Raw genomic sequence first — 8,978 nt, 5'->3', positions numbered from 1 at the left:
TTTCTTTAGCATGAAAAAAAGATGCTTTGTAATGTCATCATCATATCTATGGATCTTAGTGTAGGATTAAGTGATTGTCAACCAGATTTAATTCAACCTATGAACCAGATCCACCACCAAAGTATTAATAAAATTCAATCACATGCGACTAACATTTATGATTTGTTCAAATATTTCTTGAACATCCACAATGCTAGAAAGCATAGAACATTACATCACATATTTCGCAACAAATGTCTGAAGGGCATTTTTGTCATTCAACAATTATGGGCATTTTGGGGTATGATGTTTTTTGGGTGGGTAAGTACAAATCCAAGTATTGGGGCATGATGTTTACCTTTCCCTAATTGCATCACGTGATTCTCTTGCACAATTAGGTGGTGTGTAGTAGATTTTTTGGGTACTTTTTCCATTGCTGGACCGTTTCTCACTCAAATCATATTTCATTTCTTCCCTTACTTTTCACTGTTCAGATATTTCAATGCATATATCCACACCACAACGCTAGAAAGCATAGAACATCATATCTAAAGGGCATTTTGGTCATTTAAAAATTATTTAGAATAATTTAAAAATATATTTTTTTTAATTTTTTATAAAAAGATATATAAAAAAAACAGAATATATAACTCAAAAAAATAAATAGATAAAAATATATATTTATATAATACACCCTAAACCAAGACCTCAATAACCATGGGCATTTTGGGGCATGATGTTTACCTTTCCCTAATTGCATCACGTGATTCTTTTGCACAATTAGGTGGTGTAGTAGATCCTTTTGGATACTTTTTCCGTTGTTGACTACACTTTTTCCATTGCTTGACTGTGTCTCACTCAAATCATATTTCATTTCTTCCCTTACTTTTCACATTGAAGTTTCATTTGGTCAGAGTTAAATTAATTAAATAAATATAAACAATAAATTAAATAGACAAAGTATCATATTTAAGTAAAAAAAATTAAAAATAATCAAAAAACCAGACAGTGACTTATGTTATTATTAATTCCGTATTTGTCTCCCACGACCTGTTTAGACAAACAACTTCATCTTCTTCTTCTTCTAATTTGCTTAACCACGAATTAAATCTCTTATTCTTACCCTAATAAACTCTGCAACCAAGATTTTCCTTTCTTTTTCTTTTTCTATTTCTTTTTCTTTTTGTTGTATTTTTATTCTCAAACCTCAAAAGGGTTTATGGTTCTTCACGAATCACGATATATATATAGGAGAAAAGAAAAAAAGATATTTGTATCTTGTTGTAGCCAAACCCTCTAAACAATCTTCTTCCCATACCTTATCTCTCCCTGCCTATCTGTTCTCTCTCATGTTCTCCTCTTAAAGTCCCAATCTTTGGGTTTCTTGAAGGCAAGCTAGAGAGATAGAGAGAGGGAGACAGACATGGAAGCTGTTCTACAAACGAAAGGGCTTCTCTCTCTACCTTCAAATCCCAAGACAAGGGCTTTCCATCTGTCACCACAGAGGCTGAGGCATGGACTCAACCCCTTAAAGCCCAAATCTCTTGATGGGTTCTCTCTATCTCTCAATGGGTTCTCAAAATTTCATGGGTTTGTATCAAAACCTCAAGGGGTTTTTCAGCAAAATAGAAGATTTCACATTTGCAGAGCTGAGGCAGCAGCAGCAGCAGCTGATGGGCAGCCTCTATTTGCAGAATCAGAACCACCCAAATTTATGGGTATTGAAATTGTCACTCTCAAGAAAATTATACCTCTTGGGTTGATGTTCTTTTGCATACTCTTCAACTACACAATCCTTAGGGACACCAAAGATGTGTTGGTTGTGACAGCTGAAGGGTCTAGTGCTGAGATTATACCATTCTTGAAAACTTGGGTTAATTTGCCCATGGCTATTGGGTTTATGCTTTTGTACACAAAATTGGCTAATGTGTTGTCAAAGCAAGCTCTGTTCTACACAGTCATAGTCCCTTTCATTGCCTTTTTTGGGGCTTTTGGGTTTGTTCTCTATCCTCTCAGCCATTATTTCCACCCTACAGCTCTTGCTGATAAGCTTCTAGCCACTCTTGGACCGCGGTTTCTAGGCCCACTTGCGATTATAAGGATCTGGAGTTTCTGTTTGTTCTATGTCATGGCTGAGCTCTGGGGTAGTGTGGTGATTTCAGTTCTGTTTTGGGGGTTGGCCAATCAGGTGAAAATCCAATCTGTGTTCTGAATTTACGTTTCTGCTTCATTATTTAATAAGTTTTGTTTTGGGTTTCTAATTTGATTTTTCTGTTAGAAGTGTTTGTTATTTTGATTCTTCATTTTTTATCTTGACTTAGGAGAGTCTGATGAGTGGTTTATTTATTTATTTATTCTTAAGAATTCAATCACATCAACGTGTCTGCAACTGTTAAAGTTGGATTTGCCGTTGGTGGACTATAATCTTAAATAAAAATAATCTGTTTGGTTGGGTTGTGAAATTCTATGCTGAAATTCATAAAAGAGTAGTCTGTTGTGCATCTATATTGAATGCTTTATTTTGGTTTTATTCCCTTATGTTTGGATTGTGATTTGCTCGTCTATAACTTACCATATGATATGATATGATATGTTGGCAATATTGGCTGATTTCTCTGATTGATTCCCATGTTACTTTGATTGGCTTGATGTTAATATGCTCTCTTTAGAACTGATTCCATTTCTTTTTTATTTTTTATCTGGCTTCGTTTACTTATTTGGTTTCAGTGGAGCAGTTAAAACAGTTGGTTGTATTTTTTGCTTTAGTATATTCTGTGCTTCGATTGAGATACCACTTATTAACAACTAATTACATTAATCCTATATATATGAACTGTCCTGTAAATGATAGATTCTTTCTTATTGTTAATTCCATACACTCGTGTTGGTTGTCTTTAGTTCCATCATTCTGTTTTTACATATTTTTCGCAAAAACAGTGGAACTTTCTTTTTGCATGCTGATGTGAACATGTGATTGGCAGCCTAATTAATTTAATGTGTGAAAATTTGAAACTACCTATAATGCCAAATGTGCTATAGCTGATTACCCTATTATATTTAACCTGTATAAAAAATGAATCATTGATTGAGTAGTTCCGTTTCGTACCATGTATTGTTTTGTTTTTCTATTTGGTTTGTGTTAAAGGTGAATTCTAAGCTCACACTGTCTTATCTTTCCTTTCTGCTCCATTTTTGACAACACATGGATATGGAATATTGGAATAATTCTTTCTCACTTTCACGTGGATGTAAATAAGAAAGTGAATTGTAGTGGTTATACATTGTCCCCGTCATATTATCTATACATATATGTTGAATAAACTGATGTAGTGCTTTTACTCTATACCGTAGACATGTTTACCATGCGTCATCTGGTATCACCTTGGTCACCACTGCATCAGGCTAAGTATCATTAGCGGCACGTCTTACTTAGGTCATTTATTGGAAAATGTGCCTTTTCCACTTGTGTCACCACAAAGGTAATTTGTTAAGCTTGGCCATGTAGCACATGACATATCCTAAGAGCATCATCTCCAATGGGATGACTAAAATTGTGTGTTAAAGTGTGCGCTAACTGATGAAAAGTGATAAAAGTGGGGCCCGATTTTGTGTGTTAAGTGTTTGTTAATTTAGAAAGTGAATGGGTGCTCTAATGGTGTTGTTAAAATGCGTAAGTGGATATAAAAATTAGAAAAAACAAAAACAAAAACAAAAAACAAAAGCTGTCACACATCTCTTCACTTTTATCACAAAAAGCAGTTGCACAACCCTCACTGTCACTCCTCCTAACACTTGGTAAGGAGGCTCTCTCGCCTCTCCCCCACTCCTCTCTTTGTCTCTCTTCCCCTCTCTCTGTCTCTCTCCTCCCTTTGCTGAGAGGCTCTCTACAGTAAGCAAGCAATTTAACTTGTGGCACTAACACCCAAGTTAACACACCCATTAGATGGGGAAAAATACATAAAGTTTACTTAACTGTTTTGTGTAAGGTAATATATGCCACTAGTAATGGGTTTGGAGAGCTCATTGGAGATGCTCTAATAGATGCATTGCTATACGAAATCACTTCAATTCCCTTTTCTTACAAAGAGATGGGTGGAGGAGTCATTCAGCTCATTACGGGAATATGTGCCTCTTACATTTCTCTTTGAAGTGCCTAAGCTTGTCTCAAGGATGGTGAAAAGAGGACACCTTGCTGTAATTGCTAGTTTTGCCTGCTTGCATCACGTTGGGCAGATTATGGCCACAAAATTGTGGCTTAGATGCCCATTGCATCCAGGTGCATGAATGATCAAAATGCCATATTTTTGGTCATCTAAGAAACAGTATTCTGTTTTATTCTTTTATTCTTTTAACAAAATTATGTTATATGAATGTTGATTGACATATGTTAGACTGGCCACTATTCAGAGATAATTTTACATAGAAGACCAATTAATGAACTTTGATAGTGTAATGGAGACTAAATCCATGAGAGGGAATTACATAGAATGCTTGAATCATGTATCAATGTTTTCAAAAAATAGCAGTGGGTATTAATGTCAATATGTACTTGGTGTTGTAATTTTGAAACTGAGACCATGTTGAATGTTGGATTATGGTATTCTTGTTTGGACTACTAGAAAAGCAACCACTTTTGGTCTACTTCCGGGAAAAAAAAAAAAAAAAAAATCTAGTTAGGTATGGCTATTTCCTTTTCCCTTTTTTTCTTTCTTAAGTTTGTTCGGATGTACACAGAAACTTAAGTGAAGACAATGAATATGAATATGCTTACAAGTTGTTGAATCATAGTCAGAATATCAGACATCGTTATTATCATCATCATGAAAATTAAGTTGTGTGAACAGAAAGGCTATCTTCCTTTAGTAGCCAGAGTGAAATCATTGTTTCCCCCTGTACTTTTAGGTCTTATGGATTTGAAAGCTTTGTTTCACTTTGTTGAATATCTGTATTCTTTTTCTTTTCTTTTTTTATTGTCAAGGGCTCACCCATAGTTTGGTTTGATAGCACGATTTGATTGCCAGGAAAGTCATGACAAGAAATGAACTGTAATATGGAAGTCTAGGAGTTTGGATTGTAATATGAAAATTTCATTTTTCTTCCACTTTTCTTGCAATTAATGTAGCACAGGTGTTATGTAGTGAAGATATTTGTAGATAATAAAATTTAGATGCAATTCTAGATGCTTCAGGTGACCCTTGAATGCCTATCTCGATGCTTTTACAAGTCCATGTATCTTCAACGGTTACGTTACAAGGAAATAGGATTGTGGTGTTATTGATGTTGAATATGTTAGAGGTTGTAAGCAAGACATAGAGTTGTAGTGTACACAGTTTCTAATAGTGGTACAATGTCTGAAATGTAGAGCTCCAATGTTTATAATGTCGTATAACTGTGGACATGAACATTGTTGTTAGAGTCTGATGAGTTTGCGGTATCTAATATTTGCTTTGGTTCTGGTATTCTCAATTATAAAGCATTATGCAGCATCATGGGAACTAGTTTTTGTTTTATCAAAATTTGGACATTATTTGTTTAATTCGTGTACATAGTAAACATTTATGGTGTTGTTAACAAGTAGCCTAAGGCTTTGTTTGGATCACGGATTAGATTTGAGTAGGGATTTGGAAAGGGAAAGAAAAACGCAAGGGAAATGGAGTATTTTAAAATGGTCCAAATCCTTTCCCAAATCCATGATCCAAACGCAACCTAAGGGCATTTCTTAACGAATTTTAAAATGGTCCAACATTTACTATGCCTTTCTTTCTTTTCTACATCCCAGATTCCTCCTATGTAACAGATATAATATATTTGAATTGGAAAGCTTAGATTTTGTGAGAAATTTTTAGTAGATATAGGTAGGTTAAAGGATAGAGTTATTGCATTATCTGTCATAATGGTTTTGTTGTCCACATGATATATAGTGACTCGAGCACATGTGAATCTTTTTGGATGGAGTCAATTGACTTGGCTGGTGCTGCAATTAACTCTTATGTGCTTCTTTTGCAGATTACTACGGTTGACGAAGCCAAAAGATTCTATCCTCTTTTTGGACTCGGAGCCAATGTTGCCCTTATTTTCTCAGGTCGAACGGTGAAGTACTTCTCTAATTTGAGAAAAAATTTGGGTCCTGGAGTTGATGGTTGGGCCGTCTCCTTGAAAGGAATGATGAGCATTGTGGTGGTGATGGGATTTGCAATCTGTTTTCTTTATTGGTGGGTGAATAATTACGTTCCTCTTCCAACCAGAAGTAAGAAGAAGAAGGTAATCATCTTCACGGATGCTGTCTCTCTAGACATCATATTTCAGCTATCCTTTAGAAAATTTTTGTGTCTACCCCATTGTTTTCGGTTGAAAATGGCATTCCATCTTCATGTAGGTACTGGGAAACGAGGTTTTAAATATCGGCTGTTACGCATCGTATCAGCCGATATGTATTGGTGTTTTGGACTTCTGATACTGTTATTTACCTATGTCAGTCTGATATATGATCATATCACATTTAAAACCATGCTGGTAAACTAAAATTGTCATGTCATTGCATAATGCATTGCTACTTTTTATATGAAAGGATAACGAGCTTATTAATTTTCTGTCATTTATGGATTGCACTGCTTTCAAATCTCGTCTTTCCAGTGCTAAAATGAAAAAAATTAAAACTGTAATGTGCAGATGCTTAATGGCTTCATTGTTGTTAGGAAATTTATTAGCTTTGTTAATAGTTTCCATGACATAACATTAATCCCTTGGCAGGAGAAACCGAAAATGGGGACAATGGAGAGTTTGAAGTTCTTGGTGTCTTCAAGCTACATTAGGGATCTTGCCACTTTGGTGGTTGCGTACGGTATTAGTATCAATCTTGTTGAGGTCACATGGAAATCAAAGCTCAAAGCTCAGGTAAACTAAATCGAACTAATAAATTTCTTTGCATCCTAATTTGCTTATGAATTTTTATTTACTCTGTCTCTGTCTCTATCTGACTTGCTTGCTCGCTCTAAATCGTGCAGTTTCCAAGCCCAAATGAATACTCGTCCTTCATGGGTGACTTTTCAACTTCGACTGGTATAGCGACTTTCACAATGATGCTGCTAAGCCAATGGATATTTGACAAATATGGATGGGGAGTTGCGGCCAAGATCACACCCACGGTCTTGCTTCTCACAGGAGTTGGCTTCTTTTCTCTAATTTTGTTTGGTGATCCTCTTGCACCCGGTCTTGCGAAATTCGGAATGACTCCACTTCTAGCAGCTGTATATGTGGGTGCAATGCAGAATATTTTCAGCAAGAGCGCCAAGTACAGCTTGTTTGATCCTTGCAAAGAAATGGCCTATATTCCTTTAGATGAGGAAACCAAGGTTCGATGCTTTACTAGTACTACTCAAGGTTTTTCAATCTCTGTCATATTGAAATGAGTTGGAAATCTGACTCTTGTTTTTTTGGTACAACGGAAAATAAAAGTCAACAGAAAACGTTTACCGTGGGCAAGCAGAAAACAAACTTATTTGGACAAAATATTTGCTATTTTTGAAAGGTGAAAAACATTTTCCGAACTAAAGTCTTACACCACCACCTCACCTCCACCACCACCACCCCACCCTACCATTCACCACCACTACTATAACTACTAGTTTATGGTTTCAAGGTTTCAATGAAACACAGTAAAACATTTTCTACTGAAAACATTCTCTAGAAAAAAGTTTTCTGTAGAAATGATTTTCCTTTGGAAAATGTTTTCCGCCCAAACAATCAGAGAAAGTTGAATTGCCTGAAATAATTAATACAGGCTGAATGTACAACTCCCAAAATTGCTTCAGTGCAAAACATATATTTCCAAGATCTCACTAGATCATAAAACCTAGACATCAATTTACTTAAATTTTCCTTCAGAGCTTCTCATTTAAACTTAGTCCACTGTTCTTTTCACATTAGGTTAAAGGAAAGGCTGCCATTGATGTTGTCTGCAACCCGCTAGGGAAGTCCGGAGGTGCTCTGATCCAACAGTTTATGATCTTAACTTTCGGGTCACTCGCAAACTCAACCCCTTACCTTGGAGGCATACTTTTGGTGATTGTTCTTGCGTGGTTAGCGGCTGCCAGGTCTTTGGATACCCAATTCACTGCATTGCGTCGTGAGGAAGAGATTGAGAAGGAGATGGAAAGAGCAGCTGTGAAAATCCCGGTTGTGGCTGATGAAAAAGAAAGCGGGGATGCCTCTCTTGTGAGTGGTCCAGCACTGAATCCATCAGGAGGTGACCCCCCAAGCACTTCATCTGAAAGCTCATCAATTTATGAAAAAATTTAAATTCATTTGTTACAAAACGGCAGTAACCGATAAGATGAGAAGGTACCGTTAAATGCTTTGTTGGTCGCAGGATTTTGCTTTATAGAAATAATTAGAACTTGTTGGTTTGTATGATTTTGCTTTCGTTGTAAAAAATAATCAGAACCAACATCAGTTGATATTGTTCATTTTAAGTTCGCCCTAGTTGAATTGTAGACTGTATTGGTAATATATTATGCTTGTCTGGTAGTAGTGTGTATGAGAGGGTTCAAGAACGTTGTTAGAAAATTCAAAGATTTTCAAAGATTTTTAAAGAAAATTTGAATTCTTTAGAAATGTTGAAAGGCTTAGATTCTTCAATAGTCACAACTAAGAACACAAAAGCAGAGAGATGATGGAGATAAAGGATTGGCTAAAGAAGAAGGCAAAGTAGTTAGAGAGAGAATAGTGGCAAGGCTCTCCTATGGATCTCCTACTTTCACTCTCAAGATTGATAATGGAGAAGGGAAATTAGTTTTTTCCTAGGAGTTGTCTCTCCAAAATTCATCTCTTGTAAAGCTATGGGTATGTGCTATTTATAGGCACCTCATGATATAGGATGAAGCCCATGTATAAGGCATATGAGGAATATTCTCGCTAACCACCTATTCGAGGAGGTGACCTTTCTGAGGATGAGGAAAACCCCGAAGGGGAGATCAACCTCTTAACGAATTTTTTTTTTT

The 8,978-nt window shown here is 36.0% G+C and overlaps 1 protein-coding gene across 1 annotated transcript; it reads left to right on the top strand.

Moving 5' to 3' along the window:
• Positions 1-790: 790 nt before the first annotated feature.
• Positions 791-8,487, top strand: NTT1 (nucleotide transporter 1). Its single transcript, XM_028268483.2, has 5 exons — positions 791-2,167; positions 5,986-6,240; positions 6,730-6,873; positions 6,984-7,331; positions 7,906-8,487. The coding sequence occupies exons 1-5, from the start codon at positions 1,403-1,405 to the stop codon at positions 8,275-8,277; spliced, it is 1,884 nt and encodes a 627-aa protein (XP_028124284.2). The 5' UTR covers positions 791-1,402; the 3' UTR covers positions 8,278-8,487.
• The last annotated feature ends 491 nt before the right edge of the window (positions 8,488-8,978 follow it).

This window comes from Camellia sinensis, chromosome 4, assembly GCF_055761805.1.
Source record: "Camellia sinensis isolate YWXY chromosome 4, ASM5576180v1, whole genome shotgun sequence".
NCBI classification, from domain to species: domain Eukaryota; kingdom Viridiplantae; phylum Streptophyta; class Magnoliopsida; order Ericales; family Theaceae; genus Camellia; species Camellia sinensis.
Note: the sequence above shows the minus strand (reverse complement) of the source record. Positions and strands in the feature narration are given on the sequence as shown.

Bases quoted from the DNA above. Each gene is read 5' to 3' on its own strand.
- NTT1 (XM_028268483.2), top strand. From the start codon at position 1,403: ATGGAAGCTGTTCTACAAACGAAAGGGCTTCTCTCTCTACCTTCAAAT. The intron at 2,168-5,985 runs GTGAAAATCCAA...CTTCTTTTGCAG, and splicing joins TTTGGGGGTTGGCCAATCAG to ATTACTACGGTTGACGAAGC. The intron at 6,874-6,983 runs GTAAACTAAATC...TAAATCGTGCAG, and splicing joins AATCAAAGCTCAAAGCTCAG to TTTCCAAGCCCAAATGAATA.